Source organism: Haliotis cracherodii, unplaced genomic scaffold (genome assembly GCF_022045235.1).
Source record: "Haliotis cracherodii isolate W230 unplaced genomic scaffold, xgHalCrac1.p SCAF_10, whole genome shotgun sequence".
Taxonomy (NCBI): domain Eukaryota; kingdom Metazoa; phylum Mollusca; class Gastropoda; order Lepetellida; family Haliotidae; genus Haliotis; species Haliotis cracherodii.
In genome coordinates this window covers 38,272,253-38,295,610 of record NW_027266265.1, presented here as the reverse complement: position 1 = coordinate 38,295,610, position 23,358 = coordinate 38,272,253, and the positions used below count along the sequence as shown (strand labels likewise).

Sequence of the window (23,358 nt, the reverse complement as noted above, 5' to 3'; positions counted from 1 at the left end):
ATACTCAGCAAAATGCAGACATGTTTTTCATTAAATGGTCTTTAATTTGACAAGCCTTTAACATTTGAATCTATCAATTATTTAGCACAGGATTCCAGAGGTGACATGTCTAAAACACTAGATACTATTTACAAAATCTAAAACAAGACTTCTGGTTGTGATTCAGCATGCATCTTGATATGAGATATGATATTTGAACAGCTGATAGTTGTCAAATCAGGCCATCATGTTTTTCCTAACTTTTGCCAAAAACAAGAACACACATAATTCTGGCCTTATCCCGGCATTTAACCTTTATTGATACACAACTTTTGATAATGATCATAGGATATGTCATCCTTTCAAAAATACACTTGACATATTATGAAAGTCAGTTTCATGTATCATGGAAAGACGAAAATATCTCTATCAAAAGTGGAGTAGTATCTATTCAATCACGAATCTGAGTGGTACACTATTTTTACAGAGTCTACATACCTATATAGGAATGACCTGTTTTTGCTGAACGTTCTGTTAATCTGTCACAGAAGATATAGGTTTAAAATTTCAGGTAAATTCCAGTCAGGCAATTGAACTAGCAAGTCTAATAAATTGCCAGTCTGGTATTTATTTTACACTGGACAGAACAATATAGACAAATAACTACAGAAGACAATACCGGGGGTAACTGAAATCATTGATCTATACATGGTTTAATTACATAAGTTTTCTGTGATATATTAACATAGAGTCATTATCAAAATGCCACTCACAATATACAGTATTCGACGTAATAAGCGCCCAGGGCGCTCTCAAAATTACAAATAGGGGGCTCTTATTAGAATATTATTTTGGTGAAAAAAACCCAGCTGAAAGATCGTAAATTTCGTGGTTTATGCTGACAGCCTGAAATGTTGACATACAACATATATATTTTCCCAGAATTTAATTGCCCATAATTAAGGGTACATATAACATACAAGTGCTTAGTATACACAAATAAATAAGTCTTGTGTACATTGATCAATCGGAAGGGGTGCTGATTAGGATTGTTCACTAGCCAATATATTAGCAAATATCGCCGTGGGCGCTTATTAGAGCGGAGCGCTTATTACGTCGACTACGGTAAGTTCTTATCCTTCATGAGATTAACAAAGGAAAAACCAGACTACTGTTGTAAAATGTGATCATCCAACAAAAACACAGCAAGTCTCGGACTCTTGGGTAGATAAACCACAGGAGATATTATTGTCCATCGATCTGACCCCTGGTATTGTCAAGCTGAAGTTTAACCTGACGATGGACAACCTTTTCCATTATTTTCTCATGAATACTACATGACAATCAACATTTTTAAATCATGAGGCGACACAATCGTCTTTGTCCATCTTTGTAAACAACATTCTTGTTCGGAAGAAAACAAAAGAACTGGTCATGGCCCGTGAGCCCTGTCTCTCAACTAGCTGATATGTAATGTTGAAGAGGTGATAACAGATGTTATCACACATATTACATCACGGCCTTGACATAATGTCATTGTATCGGTTACCTTCCCACATAGCTGAGCATACGTGGGAGATAGACATCGATAGAGTAATCTCCCCTTGGGCCAGTCTGGTATATGATGTCAAAAATCTGTTTTAAGTCCAATCCAAATCAACAGGAAACATACTTACTGCCTGCAGCTAACATGACTTTAAAGGCCATGAGGACATTCTTACATAGTATTACTTGCTGTTTGATTGGAGTGGTGTTTTGAGGCTGTTGAAATGTGAGAGGTGATTGCCATTGTGATGAACGTATTTCTTGAGAGAAACATATGACTGATTATGTCATTTGCTGTTCCACTAGCATACTTAGTGTGTCCAAGACTTGTGACCTGCATGCCAGACGAAGTGAGTGAATGTTGTTTTATGCCAGAGTGAGTGATAGTATTTGAATTACATCATGAAATGTCAAGTGAGTGAGTGAGTGACATTATTTCAGATATATCATGACATGTCAGGTGAGTGAGAGCAGTATGTCAATTATGACATGTCGAGTAAGTGAGTGACAGTATTTGAGTTATATCATGGCACATTGAGTGAGTGAGTGAGTGAGTGACAGTATATCAGTTATATCATGGCACATTGAGTGAGTGAGTGACAGTATATCAGTTATATCATGGCACATTGAGTGAGAGAGTGAGTGAGTGAGTGACAGTATATCAGTTATATCATGGCACATTGCGTGAGTGACAGTTTATCAGTTACATCATGGCACGTTGATTGAGTGAGTGACAGTATATCAGTTATATCATGGCACGTTGAATAAGTGAATGACAGTAATTTAGTTATATCATTGCTTGTCAGCTTGAGGGGGAGGAAAACCCAAATTAAGCGATGCAGGTCTTAGATGTTTACCATTGTGACAAACCCCAAAAGCATGAACAACTCAAGTCTTTGCCAGGTATTTAGAAAGGGCAAGACATAGCCCTGAAGAGCATGAACACCATAATAGCATGAGCCACTATCTACGCCATCACACACATTCCTCCAGGTCACAAATAGTAACAACCTGATCCTCTCAACACTTGGATCTTATAACAAGCATGGATTCTGGGGACCTATTATGACCAGGAATCCCTAAGGGGGGCAATTGTTTGTTAAAAAGATTTCTTGGAAAATTTTATTGCTCTTTGAGAAAGTTCTGTCTCTAAATTCCTCAAGGGACATGATTATGACTGATCAAATTTAACTTCCAGGTCTGTTTTGCTAATTGGACTCTTCTTCTCCACGACCTGTCTCAGCGTCCATCATGAATTTACTTCCGTGCACATCAAGGGCAAGCTTCATTTCACAGCCTCAGTGAGTGAGTGAGGGAGTGAGGTTTGACACAAAGTCATGATCAGGCTGATGGTGATAGTTTTCCACCTCCTCACTCTCTCACAATTCCTTGGCTCTGTTTCACAAAGCCATCTTAGCGCTAAGGTGATCATAACTCAGATACTTTGATGATAATCATAGCACTAAGATCGCTTTGTGGAACGGAACCTAGGAAGTGGAACAGTGTGGAAGTGGCACAACATCACCATCATCCTAAGGAGTGAGTGAGTGAGTGAGTGAGTGCTTAACACCGCTTTTAACAGTATTCCAGTTATATCACAGTGTGTCAGCTTAATGTGGGAGGAAAGCCCGAAGTGATGCAGGTCTTAGACAATTTCCTCTTTGGTGAAACCCAAGAACATGGGCATGGTGCTGACAAACCTAAAAACATAATAGGGACGAATTGGGATTCGAAACCACAATCATAGGTTTCTGGCGTGCCCAAGGGACGCAACTCTGCATAGCAAATTGCAGAATCTCAGACAACTAGGCCACCCGTGTCCCCGTCTGAGGACTGATCCATCAGGGGTACCAGTCTAAAATTTACCAGTCCCCTTTTAACTTTTGTCAGTCCCAACTTTCAACAAATAAAAAAAAAACGTATGAAAATTAACTGGTAATTCTTTCAACATCATATTCAATGCAGTGAAGTCATCTCTGAAGTAACTTAGTAAGATCTACACATCATTCATACAAAGTTCAGTCACAATTTTTTATTTTTTTAAAATATTTCATGACTAAATCACTACAAATATATATTTCAACTTAAGTACAGCGAAATGTTATTATTGCCTTGCACTAAAAATAGACATGGGGAAACCCTGATGGGACCAGGCAAGCTGACTTCATTCGAAAAATATCGTCAATGTTTTGTTCAACAACAAAGATTTATAAGGTACTGTATTTGCCAGCCCCCAGGGACTGACAGTCACATGAATTACTGATCCATGCCTAATTCTACCGGTACAAAACTGGTAATTACTGGTAAACGGGAACACTGTAAAGATGAGTGTTTGACTATCAGAACCAATGTAGGACCTCTCCTGCCACACAACCCCACAGATAGGGAGCAGGGAATCACAACTCATCCTTACCTCAATACTAAGCCGTGAATCTCCCTTGATGTCTTCCATTTTCCCAGACTTGTCTTTCTGGTCCTCTTCTGCCATTTGGTCCAGTTTCAGCACCCGGGACGTTTCAGTCTCCGACTTCTGGGGTGGTAGCTCCACTGTAATAAAGACAGGACAAGTTAGCACAGGATGGACATCTCACATTGCGAATCAACATTTGTTTGATGCACAATACGTGTTTATTTGTTATTTTATGCCAGAATCTGACATATTCCAGCCGTATCAGGGTAGCCTGTACAACAAAGATTTTGGGCCAGACAAACCAGTGGTGGATATTATGAGCAACATCCTTCGCAACTCGGGTACGATTATACGCAATCAACAACTTGAGCCCCCTTCTAATCCAGTTACACACAGAACATTGATCAGAACAAATCCACTCTCGTCACAAAAGATATTTTTGTCCAAAAAACCCCTTTTCAATCAGTTTCTGAAACAATTTATCCAAGTAAAATATCAAATGGTTTGTCCCTAATGTGGGAGGAAAGTTTAAAGTGATACAGGACATTGTCTTTTATCAAAGAAACCCAGAAACAGTGGTAAAGGTGATGACAGATCTAGGAAAATAACAATGGCGATTCTTGGATTCCTCCGGGGCAGTGGGGTAGCCCAGTGGTTGAAGTGTTTACTTGTCGAGCCGAAGACCCAGGTTCGATTCCCCACATGGGTACAATGAGTGAAGCCTATTTCTGGTGTCCCTTGCAGCAATATTGCTGGAATATTGCTAAAACCGGCATAATATCATACTCGCTCACTCACTCCAAAATAACCACTTGGACACCTTAGAAAGCCGGACCACCCATACCCAACACAATCAAACCGAAATAAACCATAAACACTATTGAATCCAAAGAACGTAAACACGTGCAAATATAGTCTGCAGATTAGGACAATCATGTCAACTTGTCCTTCACTCTGCCTGTTGTCCAATGAAAAACATCGCCTCTCAGCACAGGACATCAAACATATCCCTATGTTCCCGTAGTTAAAAGCACTCTTATCATTGAAACATGAAACATTTGTAATTGTTTTCAAAACTAATGAATTCACAATGCAGATCTTCAATGAGATACATTTCTTCTAGGATGCTTGTTAAATGTGTAATCATAAAATTCTATTCAAGAGCCAGTGAAATCATCTGAACAAAAGAAATAATTACTTTCATTACTCAGTGATACAGTACGAGTACAAGAATGTCTCTTAATCATATTGGAAATAAAATGCTGCAAAGTAAAAACAATTAATACTATTGTTTGATGGCAAAGATCAAAGGTATCATTCTCTGAAATGAAACTTTGAAGCGATACTACAATCAACAATATGAACCTCGGCAAAGGTCAAAATAATCAAACGCCTATTAATAAGTGTGCAAGGTGCATCAGAAAAGTTCATGCACAGGTCCCCATAACCTCAACCACAATAGTAAGCAGACATATAGCTGAGAATAAATCCATTTCCTCGGCAATCATGAAGAAACAAAACCAATCGCCACTTGTATCAAAGCCTGTTAGGTACTTGCATAATCCTCAATACATCGTCTGTGTTATCCAACACACAGTGCAATATCTAACATGTATCTAAAAAAAAGGATCTGGTTGAATAAACAGGATATCCCTTGACTTCAACACCAGACAGAAACAAAAGTGACTGTAAAGGCTCACAATATCTTTGTCACATGTGAAAAACATGGCTTTTAAAAAACACAACTGTATTGCAATTTAAAACGCAAACAACGTTTTGAGAACAATGCACGTTAACGCCCTAAACACAAGCCAGCAAATCTGCAGTGCATGATGTAAGCTGTGCTGAGTAGGATGTCCACATCTGCACAGTGTAACCGTTGCTGTTGCTGCTACCGTTGATGCTGAAGAGGAGATGCATCGCCGTACACGTGCACGCGGTAATTGACTACTCTGCTATTCACAGAACCCCCAGGAAAACTACCGCAGGCCAAACAAGATCTATCTACATCTTGTCGCCTTTCACAATACTGGTATTTAGTTGTGTTGGGGGAAAGAACATTGTTTGCACAAATAAACACTAACAGCCAAATGCAGGAAAATTTGTCTTCATAAAGATCAAAATGCCATTTTAACATCTGCTTTACTAGGTGGGGAATTGGCCTGAAGAAAAGGAAAACTTTGTGAAAAGACACAAAATATGACAATTAAAATACAGTCGTTTACATAATTCTTAAGACGTTTAAATGTTTTATATGTTTCATATTGTCCCTGGTTCCCAAATATTTTTTGCTTTGCATCATCTGTATTTCACATGAAAGAGGGTGTTTATTGTTTTCAAGAACATCTAACTCAAATTCTCAAATCTGGTCAAGTTTTCAAAGACAAAGCTGCTCATGATATGAATATTTATTCATATTTAACCAATTACAGTTTTTGATTCATTTTGACAGTGTTCAATGATAATCCATGGTTCTGCCCACAAAAGAATTTCCATTTTCTTGAAACATCGTCTCAATTTACCGCCATCTTAACTGTTGCGAAAATAGCTTGATTTTTCATTTCAATACACTATTGATAAATCATTACACACATGTGACAAAACAGCTAGTCGTCCACAAACAAAGGTCAACAGTCATTCACAAATGCCCATTTCTTTAATGCAAATGTCGCTGTGAAAAAAATCCCATAGATTTAAGCAAAGCAAAGGTTAACGTTGGCGATTACGCCGTTCATCGATCCATCGTTAACGGCGGAGTGAGCGTGGAGGGATCGGTGAGTAATGTTGAGTTGCTTGTATTTACAGCACAGTCCGCTCCGTAGTATTGATCAGTGCTGAGTCAGTTGATGTAAACATTCCATCAGATTACGACACAATCATCCGTAGCGCTATATTCACAATAATCAATTCATTCTTATACACAAGTACGTTCATTTTGAGATCACCGGTGACAAATATGACTGGTGACAAATACGACCATTATTTTGTTTTAGAACTCACCCCATAATCTAACATTGTCAACTGATTTTGATTTCAAAGGTTTGCCATTTTTGTTCAAGTATTTTGACAAATGATAAGGGATATAAAATAATTTTATTCTTAATTTAAAATTGATTGCTTCATGACTCAGTTATATTGCTCGTCTTTAATTCTATTTAAATATCATCATGCAAAAACTAATATTTTTCAGCAAAAATTCAAGAAATGAATATATTGTAGGGGTAAGTCAGTAGACAGTTCCCCGGCACATATTATGAATCAATGGCTAAAACCGAACACACGTTCAAGAGACATAAAATGTACTTTGTTTACTCTGAACACCCTAAAAATACTTATTTGTTGAGCACAGGATACAAAGGGTTTTGAATATACATACTACTATTTGTGCAATACATACACAAGAAAACTATTAATGAAATAAATCCGCATACTACCTACTTATGCAATAAATACACATACTACCCACTTATGCAATAAATAGACATACTACCACACGTTGCACAAAACTAAGCTACCAGTCATCTCTAGTCGAATGTCCGCACCCTGTTTCAACAGTTCGGAGAATGGGTAATAAACGTTTACTTTTATTGCCCCCTCTTCTACCTCTGTGAAGCCCAAAATATAAACACAAACATATTACACAATGGCAAATAATGAGAGTCAACAGTTTAAGAATATCAAAGACATTCCTGTGGATGTATTTAGCAGTGAAAATGACATAAATGCCACATAATTCGTCTCATAGAAACCTAATGTCAGCTAACAAGACATAACACACAGATGACGCTGTCAAAGCTTAGCAGTAAATAACATTCATTTCTTGGAACCCAGTTTTTACACTTGGCCTCCAAGACTTTATGGAGTAAAAGAACTTAACACATACACCTCATGCACTAATTAGATACAATATCGCCACTCCATATATGATTTATATGAGTCATGATGTTTCTCTTCAGGTTTAATGAAGGTCCAAATACTTATAGTGAGTGAGTGAGTGAGTGAGTGTGACTTTACGCCGCTTTTTGCAATATTCCAGCAATATTCCAGCAATATCACGGCTGGGGACACCAGAAATGGGCTTCACACATTGTACCCATGTCGGGAATCGAACCCGGGTCTTCGGCGTGACAAGCGAACGCTTTAACCACTAGGCTACCCGACCGCCCTCACAAATACTTATAAGATCATTTAAAACTTTTCATGTGCTACTAAATACATCTTTACTGTTGCAATGATGATGATGATGATGATGATGATGATGATGATAATTCTTTTACTGACATTGTTACTCTGAGATCTTTATGAAGTAAACTAGGAGACATATTTTGAGGATTTTCACATTTTTTGTTCTCATTTATTTAAACCTTTCAATTTCCCTTTCTGAATTTTGTACAGTTTTCTATGCAGGAAGTCCTCTCAGTTGTAGTTGATTACAATAATGTGACCTAGCACTCAACTCCATCAAATATTATAACAGGAAATGTATGTTTCCGTGGCGACCTCCACAGGGATTTCCTAAACTTCAAACTGGTGAGTATATAGTCTAAACGTCTCCGGTGACACAATCATTTATCATATGTATTATGGATCCTGATTGCATGTGAACATATCACTGAGCCACAAAGTTCCCATAAAACTGTGTCCTTGTAAGTCATGTCATTAGTGAGTGAGTGAGTGAGTGAGTGAGTGAGTGAGTGAGTGAATGAGTGAGCGAGCGGATGGGTGAGTGAGTGAGTGAGTGAGTGAGTGAGTGAGTGAGTGAATAATGAATATTGATGTGGGCTGAAAGAAATTTAACTGAAATTGAGAAACATTGAACCTGGATCTAACTACTAGGCTACCCTGTGTCAAAACATAATTTGTTTAATAGTTTGTATTTTTAATAATGCCACACTCGGCAATACTGCATCCAATCAAGTCTGAGCCAGACAAACCAGTGATTGTTATAAACAGCATACCATAGCTTCGGGATAGGTTGACACAGGTCACATGTGTTTCAAGAGACTTTACTTGAATTATGTCTTTGTTCCCCCGGTAGTGAATGGGTACCTGGTAGTATGAGACAGTAAAGTGACTAAATACATTCTAGCAGCTCATGTGGCAACTTGGTCTGTATACTCTCCAGGGAGCTGAGAATGAAATTTGAGGGCACACTGATCCAAAGAATAGAGTAATAACACTGAAACACCAGGAGCATTCTGACGCATTATTTTGGACTTATTATCTCTTACCTATTCCTAACAACTGATTTCCAAATAAACAAAAATAGGTATTCCTAAGAATGCCTCATCAAATGGCTATGAAACTAAATGCAGCTTTGAAGACGAAGTTTCCTTATTTGCCGACCACCCATCTGTAGACACAAGTATTAACTTACAAAGATATAGACGACATGTGCAACTTGAGATGCTTGGCTTAAGATATGCAGATTAATATTGCCTCTTCTGACAGTTATTACAACATGATAAATCAGATTGTAACCATCCTTGGACTAGACCATGATCATCATTTACCAAGCAGCCCATGATAAGAGACCAGAGCCGTCATAAACTTCCCCTGATAAAAGCACTGAGATGGGGAGGTGATGTTTAAACCTCTTTAAGTCATGGCCAATACAAAACACAGTTCATCAGATGCAAGTTTATGAGGTCGTACACTTACAGTGTGTTTAGTGTGGAAGCATTGCAGGTGGGGCTGACAATACCCATGTATCATCAGTCTTCAGTCGTAAACAGCCATGTCTCATTTTAATAACAACACAGTAAACAGCCATATGGTGTATTTCAGTTATATAATGGTATGTCAGCTTCATGTGGTGTATTTCAGTTATATAATGGTATGTCAGTTTCATGTGGTGTATTTCAGTTATATAATGGTATGTCAGTTTCATGTGGAGTATTTCAGTTATATAATGGTATGTCAGTTTCATGTGGAGTATTTCAGTTATATAATGGTATGTCAGTTTCATGTAGGAGTATTTCAGTTATATAATGGTATGTCAGTTTCATGTGGTGTATTTCAGTTATATAATGGTATGTCAGTTTCATGTGGTGTATTTCAGTTATATAATGGTATGTCAGTTTCATGTGGAGTATTTCAGTTATATAATGGTATGTCAGTTTCATGTAGGAGTATTTCAGTTATATAGTGGTATGTCAGCTTCATGTGGTGTATTTCAGTTATATAATGGTATGTTATATAATGGTATGTCAGTTTCATGTGGAGTATTTCAGTTATATAATGGTATGTCAGTTTCATGTGGTGTATTTCAGTTATATAATGGTATGTCAGTTTCATGTTGAATATTTCAGTTATATAATGGTATGTCAGTTTCATGTTGAATATTTCAGTTATATAATGGTATGTCAGTTTCATGTAGGAGTATTTAAGTTATATAATGGTATGTCAGCTTCATGTGGTGTATTTCAGTTATATAATGGTATGTCAGCTTCATGTGGGAGTATTTCAGTTATATAATGGTATGTCAGCTTCATGTGGGAGTAATTCAGTTATATAGTGGTATGTCAGCTTCATGTGGTGTACTTCAGTTATATAATGGTATGTCAGCTTCATGTGGTGTATTTCAGTTATATAATGGTATGTCAGCTTCATGTGGAGTATTTCAGTTATATAATGGTATGTCAGCTTCATGTGGTGTATTTCAGTTATATAATGGTATTTCAGTTTCATGTTGGAATATTTCAGTTATATAATGGTATGTGAGCTTCATGTGGAGTATTTCAGTTATATAATGGTATGTCAGCTTCATGTGGGAGTATTTTAATTATATAATGGTATGTCAGCTTCATGTGTATTTCAGTTATATAATGGAACGTCAGCTTCATGTGGAGTATTTCAGTTATATAATGGTATGTAAGCTTCATGTCAGCTTCATGTGGTGTATTTCAGTTATATAATGGTATGTAAGCTTCTTTCAGTTATATAATGGTATGTCAGCTTCATGTGGGAGTATTTCAGTTGTATAATGGTATGTCAGCTTCATGTGGAGTATTTCAGTTATACAATGGTATGTCAGCTTCGTGTGGAGTATTTCAGTTATATAATGGAACGTCAGCTTCGTGTGGAGTATTTCAGTTATATAATGGTATGTAAGCTTCATGTGAAGCATTTCAGTTATATGACAACATGTCACCTTCATATGTGAGGAAAAACCTTAAGTGTAGCACATTGGTGCAGCAAATGCATGCTTATGTTGCTTGAGACTTGAACCAATAGTAAGGGACATAACTCTGTACTGATCCTTGAAATAGTAAGGGACATAACTCTGTACTGTGAATTGCATACTTTAGACATAACATAGACTAACGACTCTCATTACTCCTGTACCGTAACACATACCTGCAACAGTCGTAACCCCCGTACCATTACATACATTTATGAAAGTCGTAACTCCAATACCATAACCTATACTTACAATAGTTGTAACTCCGTATCTAACACAGACTTACGACAGTCGTAACTTCCATATCGCCATAGACTTGTGACAATGTCAATGCACTACACTGTAACACTGACCTCCATGACAGTCACAACTCCATCCTACTTTTCATGAAATAAAGAAATGGATAAAGTATCATGCACTTACTGACAACCCAGCATTTAACCCCAATGTCCTCTATAGGCGTTATCAAAGACGGCAATATCTGTACTCACCAGCCACGACACGACCAGTACTGGCAAAACAACCCATTCTAACAAGACTTACACAATGATTCACTGAGGATATGAATCATAGTCACAATTTATTGTTAGAGCTAGGCACAACATCCCGCTGCACAACATCCCTATACACAACAATGGTACACTTCAGACCGACCTCTACTCATTGAGATATACAGGAAGAACTGTTTCCAATTCTGAAACTGCTGGACGGCTGAGTGAGTGAATAATGAGTCGGGACAAACTAGGTTCACTTGCTGTAAGCGATTCTACCCCTAAGACTGTCGTAAGTCTATATGAAAGTATGGGAGTTGCGATCATTGTAGCACTAAGATCACTTTGTGCAATTGAACCCTGGAAACGACCAACTTACGGGGTAATCAGTGGTTGACAGAACAAGCAATAATGTAATCAATCAGGTCTTACATTGTTTCCATCAAATGCTCATTTATGAGTGAGTGAGTGAGTTTGGCTTTACACTGGTTTTAGCAATATTTCAGCTGAGGACACAAGAAATGGGCTTCACACATTGTACCATGTGGGGAATCGAACCCGAGTCGAACACTTTACCCACTAGGCGAACCCACCACCCATACTCATACATGATTTTTGTTGTTGTTTTGTTTATTGTTTAATGCCGCACTCAGCAATATTTCAGCTATATGTCGGCGGTCTGTAAATAATCAAGCCTGGAACACACAATCCATCGATTGACATCATGAGCATCGATTAGGGATACGATGACATGCATCAACCAAGTCCACAAGCCTGACAAGCCTATCCACCAGATACCATAAGTCGCCTCTTACGACAAGCATAGTTGCTTTTAACAGCAAGCATGGGTTGCTGAAGAACTATTTATGAAAAGCATGAGGTACATGAGATCTATTCTGCCCTAATTTAACTTACCATGAGGTCACTAGGAAACAATACCTCCGGTACTATCATAAAAATACTTACATGATCAGCAGAATTCCACAGAAATTTAGTCGCGAAATAATGACCTAGTACTAACAGAACAACTATCAACACTTCTACAAAAGCGTCCAAATCAGAATAATAAGTATTACTCAACGAACCTCAATATCATAACAATGAAATATTAATCAGAGATGATTATCTGTGTTTCACTGATATGAACTCCTGAATTAAAACAAAATAACACAAAATAACAAAGTTACGATAAATTGAACACTACTGATTGAACTTTTCTATCAATATGTAAATGGAATCACTAACAAAATTTTAATATGAAGCTTCAAAAGGACGGCACAACCGGAACTATATCAACATGCCTGTATGTGAGTGAGTCAATGAACGCTGATGTCGAAATCACTTGACTGTGTCATCATACAAGTAGCATCTGTCACTTGACCTAGACATAGAACAATACAAGCTCCAACAGCAGATGCCGCCATTGGACATCTACATCAACAGCGATATCGATAATACCTTGCATAGGCACTAAACACAATTATCATCAAGGCCACTTGAAATATTTTCTCACGACATTCCTTTTCCAAGAGAATTATCCTCTTTTAAGAATATTAGTGGAGGGTGTCAAACTGATTAAATGGAATGAGGCAATTAACTGAATTTAAAACGAACTCAGAAAATCCACTCCTTCACATGACAGCTTGAGTGATTTTGTTGACTAAGATACTGTGTACACAAACAACATAATATATTTACATTGCAAATACGTACAAAGATAACATGTCTGCCGCACAGCTACAGAACTGATAAATCTATTCTTGCCAGCCTTCCCAGATGAACATAATACCAGTCTATCTTACTTTGCTGCGATATACAAGAGAAACAGATCAGACTGACTTACAGTGAAAATGTTGTGTTAAGAGGAATTACCGCATCGTCGAATGCACTGAAATGCCGACCCACAATTCAAATTACATAATAAATATTCACATCCTTTCCATAAACAAAGAGTACAAACAAGGTAGTATTCCTTGTAAAAACATCTCAATGGCCTCACAATAAACTTGTATATCCTCTACATATTTTATTACTTAACAAAAAACATATAGAGAGCAGTTTGTAAAACTGGCCATGGAATCACTGTCAAATGAATGTGTAGAAATGGCATACCAACTCTTGTCAATCATCAGTGGCCAATATTAAACACATGATACTCAGGAGCACAGGAACAGATACCAACAGTCGCTCCCACAGCTGCTATAAAGCCACTCTCACAGCCCTCCGACAACACCGGTGTTCACATGCAACGCCACAAGCATGAAGTAATATCACTATATGATTATATAATTCCTTCTTACTGTTACAGCGGTACAGAAGCGCCAGACATTCTGCCATACTCGTGGTGGAACCAGTACAGAATCGGTACAGCCGGATCAGGACTATCTTCCTCCCCGAGTAACCCTCCCTCTCTGCAGTATCAACCATCCACCACGTACAGCCCAACCAACCCACACGAGCTGACTTCACAACTGTTCAATCACAATATCCCTCCTTCCCATCCCTGCCTGGCTGTAGTTCAACATGGCTGACAGCTGAACCATTCAGAAGTGAATGGAAGTTCCATTAGGACATAGATTGTATCAGATGAATGGTCACATGAACGATTATCGTAAAGACGGGCATGCACACATCCTTCGCCAGTGTTGGGGGTGAAATAGCTATATTCCGCTCAGTGTTCCAGGCGATATAGCCATATTGGCTCACCCCTCCACTGTAATAACAGTTAATGGAGCTGTCAAAATTTAAAATTCAATCAATGTCAACATGTTTAGATTCATCAGCCTGCTTCCTCCTAGAATGGTATCCCCCTCACGTCTTCAACTAATGTCATGCCAACGCTAACCAAAGACTCAACACTGTTTCTGCCTTCTCCAGTCTGTCCAAACAGCTACACTCCAGCGCTCTTCCACAATTCTCCTAGATGCCTTTCATAATTTAAAGAAAGATTCATCAATAATTCAAATGCATCCACTTAAGTTTTTCCTTGTGTTTTTTCCCGACTCAGTGAGATATCTTTTAGAACAGAATTTTCTGAAGTTCAATGGCTGATTACCGTAGGAATCTGAACTTGAATAAGTTTTAGTCTGAAGTGTTAAATGAAGATGTTTCATTTGCGAAGTCCCTGACGATCAACATCAATAATAAATCTCTGCTTCTGAAGACACTCTAAAATCCATATCTCAAGAAAACACATTCATTCTGCCTGTTCTCTCACTTTGTCGATATCAATCATTGTTTGTAAATAAATTATTTTCCAGAAAGGGGATTGCTTTTAATGTCTCTTTCCATAACATAAAACTCCTCATAACACAACAAACCGGTATATAAATCAAAATTTGTCTTTCTAAGATTGTTTTTTACACTTGATCATTCCAATTTGTAATAACATGTAACACACTGTTGCCGATTAATGAGAACACATTATTTGATTTGCATAAATTCCATCAGAGGTCGCGCTGACCTTGAGTCATTAGCCATTGGAGACAAATTTTGTCCCATGTAATGATTCACTATGAAATTTATGTACACCTAGTTGTCGTGTTATCTCAAATAACACGGCCTCAGTGCTGACAATTATGACGTTCAATACCTGTCAATGAAGCCTAGAAACCACTTGAGTGTTCTCGGTCTCTCTCCTTGCACGACTGTTGTAGGTATCGACGTCGCCGTTGATGTAGCAGCCTCGCCAGTCACAATACAAATACTGCATTGTGATCAATATCAGTCGGTTACAGTACAAAGCTCACCATGTAACGTGTTTGTGGTGGTTACTCTTGCTATTCACAATCCATCTTGACAGTGTGGCTATGTCTTGTCATACAAACGCATTAATGAAACATAAGCGGAAAGAGTTTGTTGAAAATACATCTGAGTATAAATATCCGGGCAGTCTGTGGGGGGGAATATTCCATCCTAAGACACCATCTCCCTTGAAATTGTGGATCATTTCTTGATATCTGTGATACACAGGGTTACATAACCACAGGCAAGTGGGCTTCAATAATTCAGGTTGTTTAACAGCTATGTTCGGAATGTTTCACACCCAATAGTCTTGCTTGTCGTCAGCAGTGTGAATTAGCCAGACTTTTTCTAAATGTGGTTAACAAATCCACAGACTCCAAAAAATTGAAATGTTAAAAAAAAAAAAAAAAATGAAAAGCAGCGGGTTATTTATTCTGCCAACCACAAATAAGTAAAATGTTTAAAAAAATTAAATAACTCATTTACTGGCACTATCAACATAAATAAATTATTTAAAATACTATAATTAAACCTGTTGAAAACTTCAAAACAACCAATAATGAGGAATCGTGAGAAGATTAAAAAATATATATTTAAATTGGATTTTTTATTTATATTTTTTCGACCCACCGACTCCAAAAATCTGTAATGATATTGTCTGAAAGTTTGTTTGTTGTTTAACACCACACTCGGCAATATTCCAGCTATATGACGGCCATCTGTAAATAATCGAGTCTGGACCAGACAGTCCAGTGATTGACATCATCAGCATTGATCTACGCAATTGGGATACGATGACATGCATCAACCAAGTCAGAGAGCCTGACCACCCAATCCTGTAAGCCGCCTTTTACGACAAACATAGTCACCTTTTACAGCAAGCATGGGTTGCTGAAGGCCTATTCTACTGCGGATCTTCACAGGTATGTCTGAAAGAAACCAGATCTTAAATGTGAAGAGCCACTTGACTGTCATCATCCGACAAAGGGGGAGGTTGGGTAGCTTAGTGGTTAAAGTGTTGGCTCGTCATGCCAAGACCTGGGTTTGATTCCCTACATGTGTCAAGTCTATTTCTGGTCTCCCTCTGCCATGATATGTATAATTAATGCTACATGAGGCGTAAAAATATACTCACTCATTTGACAAAACTTGAATAATCAGGGGTTGAATCAGCTGATTACCTGACCACGTGCATATATACATATATACTACTCACAAGAAGTTTAAGAACACTGGATTCTTTGATACTACTATGGTTAATCTGTATGGCACTTGTCATCACATGACAGATTAACTATAGTAATATGTAAAAATCGGGTGTTCTATTGAGTAGTATATATTTACCCTGCATCAAATCATGAATAATGTATTCATGTCTCAAATGTGTTCATGACTTCAGCATATTTCTCAGCGATGCCAATATGAAACCTTCCCCTGCAGACATTTGTATTCGACTCATAAAGGGCTTCTTTCTTTTTACTCAAAACAAAACACCAAGCCACTTTCATCGATGTCAACACAACGGCAACTTGACAGTGAGAACTTCTATCTGAGGGAGCACAAGTCTTCGTGTTTCTGAAAGAGACCTTTGCTTCTTATACACGCCATGTCGGAACAAAAAGAAACCTCAAATTAGAAGAGGAACAGGAGCCCATCTCATGAGGGTTATATTGCAGCTTGTCTTAGAAGCTGAGTGATGGTGAGATAGTATCATGTGCACTTATACCCCCACGGATGACCATTTACCTTCGACTTGACCTTCATAATGTATCAAAGAGGAATAAACAAAGAAGAAGCCATGTCCCCCTAGGTGTCAGGGAGATTCTGACTTTGGTCTCCGTTGCCTGCAAGGCCTTTGAGAACAGAAGACATCTTAACATGGTCACAACTGGCAGAAAGATTCTAATTGGGTTTGTTTTTTGTGTTCTCCTTCAATGGGGACCTTAAGGAGTTGATCAGGAAGTGGTTACTGGAGCAATGTTGAGGCCAGGAGGGGGAGCTGCCAGGAGGGGGAGCTGCAAGGTGGGGAAGTCTGGTTGGACATAAGACTTACTGCCTAGAGGGGGCCAGCATGTCTTCAGGCAGGTATATCTGGGGTCACAAACTTGTGTTTTTTAAGAAATAGAAGGGTGCAATAAATACCTTGCTTACGATCCAAAATGTATGGCGATACTTGCATGTGCTCTTATCTGTGGAGTGGACGCCATCTGTTTCTTAGACAGGATGGCCAAACACCTGGCACACTACCGATTTACAGTATGGTGCAATGGACAAAAATATTTACATTTTCACTAAGCATTATCACCAGTACTTGGTGTTTGGTGGAACATTTACTAAAGAATACATTTAGGGTAAGAATCGATACTCTCTACTTTGTGTGACTGTGATCGATACTTGTATCGAAAAGTAAAAAAAATAACTATCCACCGATGCATTGTCCAAACACTAGTGCTGATATAGCCGATTCAATCACTGAACATCCATAAGATACAGAGATCCAATATGGGGACGTTAATCACATCATCCAGGGACCACACAGAAACTCTACAACAAACCTCTTCCAGTATATCACACATTATAGCTAAAATGGATAGAATTATCATTAAATGTCAAAAATGAATGGGCCACTGTAACTTGATAATGCCCTAATATTCCTTGACGACGGGCCATTATCACGCCCATTGTTAGGTGACGTCACAGGATAGGGCTAGGTGGCGTCATCTTCAATAGTGACGTCATCTGGTTTAATCTATGACGTTTCCATATTTGTAAAAGAGGGTAAGTGACATTCGTATTGATTGCAGTTAATGTTTCAAAACCGATATTGTTGTTTCTTTTCATTTGATAACAAATTCCATCCATTTTAGCTATAATGATGGCAATGCTATTTTTCAGGGCATTATCATTTGCAGAAACCCTCGGGTTTTTTCAACTGCCCTCCTTCGTCTGGCAGTTCATGGAAGACCTCAGACTTCTGCAAATGATAATGCCCTGAAAAATAGCATTACCCTTATATGGGGACATATAGGCTGGCAGAATTCCCTTCGAAGTCAAAGCCCACACAAAGATTAAGAATGTGCACATTAAACAGCCTAGTATTATAAAAATACAACCCGGCCAAATATTTTGCGAGTGTCTGTAACTAAAGTCCTGTCAAGAATCGAGATGAGTCTACCATAATGTGAATACCATCACTCGAAATAGCAGCAATCCTGCTAGAGACCCGTAATTACTCCTTCAACGACACCAAATTATGGCAATTTAGATGGTGGCTGACAATGTGACCACACAAACTAAATTACAGTGACTGGTGTCCAGCTGCACTGAACAGTGCACAAGATCCCCGGAACACGAGGACTTCAATAAACGAGGGGGTAATTATAGTCTAGAGCAGTGTCAATATTCAGATTATGCTCCTGCAACAATATCCCTACACTTCTCACTTCTAAGCTTTTGGGACTATACTACAATCTCTGAAAATTCACATCCTTAATTTGTTTTTTAAATTTCAAACTTCCTTACCCAAACTATTCCAATTTAACGTATATATACATGACACAGACACTCTCTGTTTTCAACTTGATATCTACATCCCTTAACTAATTGAAACAAAATAAACAAATGAAACATGAAATATCAGACTACAAACATAGTCCTTTTCAGAACACTTATCAGAACTGATTTAACGGATAAACTTCTCAAGTTTCTTTTCAAGAATCTAGTATATCAAAATGGCTGCCACTTAGTCCTATTAGACTAAATACTGCTTGGGCACAACTGGTTACAATGCAGTTAGCTGGCTGTCTGGTCTGGGTGATTATCTATACATCGGCCATGGCTCACCTCTCCAGTGTATATTTGTTCTAACTCGAGACAGAGTCGCTGCCCTCATTACACTCTTTTCATTAGGAGGATGGAAACTCTCATTCTTCGGGTGGCACTGTCGACTTTAAGTTCAAAGGATAAAGCTTGGAGCAGTCCCTTTGCAGATCTTGAATGAAAGCTCTGTGTGTGCATGCCGTCAAAGTTAGAGACTTCAAAGCCAGTTGGACGTAAATGTGTTTCTATGAACATTACAACCTTTATTACTTGTAATGTGATTCTTAGCAGTAGACTACACTTTTGTCCAATTATAGTGAATAAGTTCTCTATCTGATGGGAAGCTGATTTGTTTAACGCCTCCCCACATGAAAGAGTTTTATTCAAAACACAACAGATTACACAAAACACTGGTTATAGGTTAGTTTGTGAGAAATACATATTTCAGGTGGGGATTAATCTAACTTGTACATAATAACAATAATAATAGTCTGCTTTAAGAGCATAACTCCATATGTAATGTATGCTTAAATTGATGCAACATTTCTCCTAAAACCTGTAACGAATTGTCAGTTTGAAATGAATTGTCAGTTTGAAATGAATTAAAAATAATCCCCATTAAATCCAATGTCATCAAGCATAACTACAACAAACTCAAGATTTCCTTGGTTGGCCACAATAACAATTCAAAAGGAATAGTTTTAGATAGAAGAAGCAGTGAGAACAACCTCACAGTCTCATATTCTAGATCGGAAGCTGTCCATGTTTTCAATATGAATCATAAAAACATCCATACAAGATAAGAAGCACATGTTTTCCCTCGTATTGGTGTGTTCTAAATGCATAAATGTTTTATCTCCATTTTTTAGAACAGTGTGTCACATACCCCGGTAATTCTTTTCTTTTTAATTTTTTATTTCAAAGGTACTGCGATACATTATTGACATTTTATTATCAAACAATTGGAGACTTCTTCAGCCTGTCTCATATCCCTGTCTTAAGTGCAAGGCTCACCATGCCATCTGTATTCCCCTAGCCTACGGCCATACACCTGAGACTGTGCATTCGAAATGGTTTACGTAAACCTTCCAGTACTGCAACATTTTTCATGTGATAACAACAAATATATTAAGTCAATTGTATGTTTACATTGAGGATTAGGTTTACAGCAAATCAGAAATGAATATAAACAAGGCATTTTCTGAAAGGACAATCCCAAGTGCACCCATTTGTTGTCCATATGTGTCTCGCAGAAAATATTAGCTTGTGGAAAAACACAGGAATATATTGTTTGAAAATAGAGAGTTCCCGAGTGAGGAACAAATATCATATTAACAGTGAACTACTTCCTGTGGTGTCTCTTTTCACACAATATTACTACAGGCCGAGACCAAACACCAGCTGGGTTGAAGTTCAATACACAGTCCCACCTGGTACAACACAACCTTTCCTTCACTGCAGCAATACCAGGAATGGTAATAGCACCAGTCAGTTTTTTTTCCCCGTTTTTAAAATATCTTGAAGGTATTGTGGCAGGGAATACCAAGAATGGGGATTCAAACGCAGGTCTTTTGTCACAATGAGTGAGCGATGTGACCACTAGGCTACCCTTCTATTATTTGATGAAAATAAAGTGAAGTAAAGATTGCCAGGACCTAATCTTACCCGGAATATCCACAGGGTGTGCATGAGTGAGTGAGTGAGTGAGTGAGTGAGTGAGTGAGTGAGTGAGTGAGTGAGTGAGTGAGTGAGTGAGTGAGTGAGTGAGTGAGTGAGTGAGTATAGATTTACGCCACTTTTAGCAATATTCCAGCAAATCACTGGTGGGGGGACACCAGAAATGGGCTTCACACATTGTACCCATGACGGGAATCAGACCCCACATGAGCGAACGCTTTAACAACTAGGCTACCCAACCGCCCCATGGGTGTGCATGATGTGTGGTAAGAGTGAGTGAGTTTGGTTTTACGCCGCTTTTAGCAATATTCCAGCAATATCATGGCAAGGACACCAGAAATGGGCTTCACACATTGTACCCATGTCGGGAATCAAACCCGGGTCTTTGGCATGATGAGTGAACGCTTTAACCACTAGACTACCCGACCGCCCCTTGTGTGGTATGATGAAGCTGGCGCACAATGATGGTGTGATGGACCTGGTGCACAAGGGCTGCCAACAATATATTCCCAAGTTGTTCTGTGACCCACTGAGAGCCAGCTCCAATGTTACCTCTCCCCACTGGCTATTAACTTCGTCTAATTGATTCTCAGCCTCCAATCACAAAAGAATGCCCCACATAATATCCATATACCCAGTCTAATTAGAAGCAGGCGAGATGGTTACTGGTTCCGACTTCAGTCACAAAGAGGATGAAACTTATCTGTAAACATATGTATTTTGGCCATTATCTGTCATTATCCCTTGTCAAGGGGAGACGATCCTCCCCCCTCAATTATGACTCTTCTTCCCCGGAGGTATGATTGTTGGCCCACAAACACAAGTCAAGCTAGACACGACACTGAATACTTTAATGCAGTAGTTATTGCTCTTCTAATATTCCTCATAACTGATTTCCTTTCAAGCATGAATTACACAGCCTGTAACTGCATTGTGAGGGCAGTCCATCCTGCTGAAACTATGTCTACACTCAAAGAAGAGCTTTTACACTGAATCATGATCTTCTAGACAAGATAAAAGGGTTCGCAGATGAGATATTATGACACAGCTGAATAGCGTATATTGTAATGGGCTTATCACTTCAACAATAGGCAATAGAAGGGAACAATGCTTCGGGATGAATACCATTGAATGTTGTTATGGCTTGATGTAAATAATGACATTATATTCTTTGATTCTTAAGTATTCAAGCAGACCCAACTAATATTGAAATGTTTAAAAAATGACTATGCTCATGTCCGACTTGAGATTTAATTTTGTAATTTGTGAGAGACATTATCCCGATGTAATGTTACAGCTGTCATTAATTGGTATAGAGACATCATCAAATTTAAAATAACAGTGAGTAAGTGGGTATTGTTTTACGCTGCTTTTTTAGCAATATTACAGCAATATCATGGCAGGGGACACCAGAAATGGGCTTCACACATTGTACCCATTTGGGGAATCGAACCTGGGTCTTTGGCGTGACGAGCGAACGCTTTAACCACAAGGCAACCCCAACGCCCCCAACATAATAGACTCATAGAATGGTGATTGAGCATCTTCATTCAAACATGTAGGACAACTATTTGCCCGAGTCTACACCCCTTTTAATATAGTGAGTGAGAAATCAGAATTTCTGGAAACTTTCACTGTAACAAAAGGCGTAACATTTGATTTAAATAACCTTCAAATGCTATCATTTCATCCTATTTTTACTTTTTGACACATTAGAAAAGATATTTAAGTTGCTAATTTCCAAGCTTGCCTAACTAGCCTCAATATCATAACTTATTCATATCACATTCCCTATCTACAGACGTAAGACTGATCTATTTTGGTGGTACTGGAATGTGTTTGGCCTAAAGGCACCTCGATTAGACCAGCTGAGGTAGCTGACATTGGAGTATATCACAATCCTGCAGCTGTTACCAGAATGTCTTAACAAACTTTTCTCCCATTTACCAAGTTTCTTATGGTCCTAGTTGTCTACCCCTATCAGAGTTATCTCTCTTTGTTTCTTTCCTCCTGATGCCAGATACAAATAACCCTTACCATCACCGACTTTTTATTGGAATTTATTTTATCTACAATCCATTTTTTCGGCTTCCATGGCCTCCTACATCAACTACAGCCGTGAAGTGACATCATAAACTGGCTAAGTTTAGCTTTCTTGTCTCACAAAAAGATGTTTCCCTACAAATACGCACTGGGGTGGAATATCTCTTACTGTGTCCTGTTACAACTGCTATTTTATTCAAATGTACAGGATGACAACTATTGTGTAAATCAACATTCACTCACTCATTCACTCACTCATCCTTGGAGGCACAGCCTTCTGATTACCGTGCTGAACATGGCTCAACAGCTTTTTAAATCAATAATGGAATATGGTGCGGTCGGGTAGCCTGGTGGTTTAAAGTTTGCTCGTAATGCCGAAGACCCGGTTTCGATTCCCGTCATGGGTACAATGTGTGAATCCCATTTCTGGTGTCCCCCACCATGATATTGCTGGATTATTGCTAAAA

At 38.4% G+C, this 23,358-nt stretch overlaps 1 protein-coding gene across 4 annotated transcripts in view; it reads right to left on the bottom strand.

The window, feature by feature from the left end:
- LOC139454358 (protein naked cuticle homolog 2-like) overlaps nt 1-23,358 on the bottom strand; it is a 115,226-nt gene that overhangs the window by 26,094 nt on the left and 65,774 nt on the right. For 2 of the 4 annotated variants that reach the window (XM_071235999.1, XM_071236000.1), the window contains one exon: nt 3,938-4,071. In XM_071235999.1, the coding sequence (XP_071092100.1) occupies nt 3,938-4,071 (134 nt within the window). Of the gene's footprint in view, nt 1-3,937; nt 4,072-11,608; nt 11,651-13,908; nt 14,053-23,358 lie in introns of those variants that run through there. The other 2 variants (XM_071236002.1, XM_071236003.1) reach the window with 2 other exon arrangements.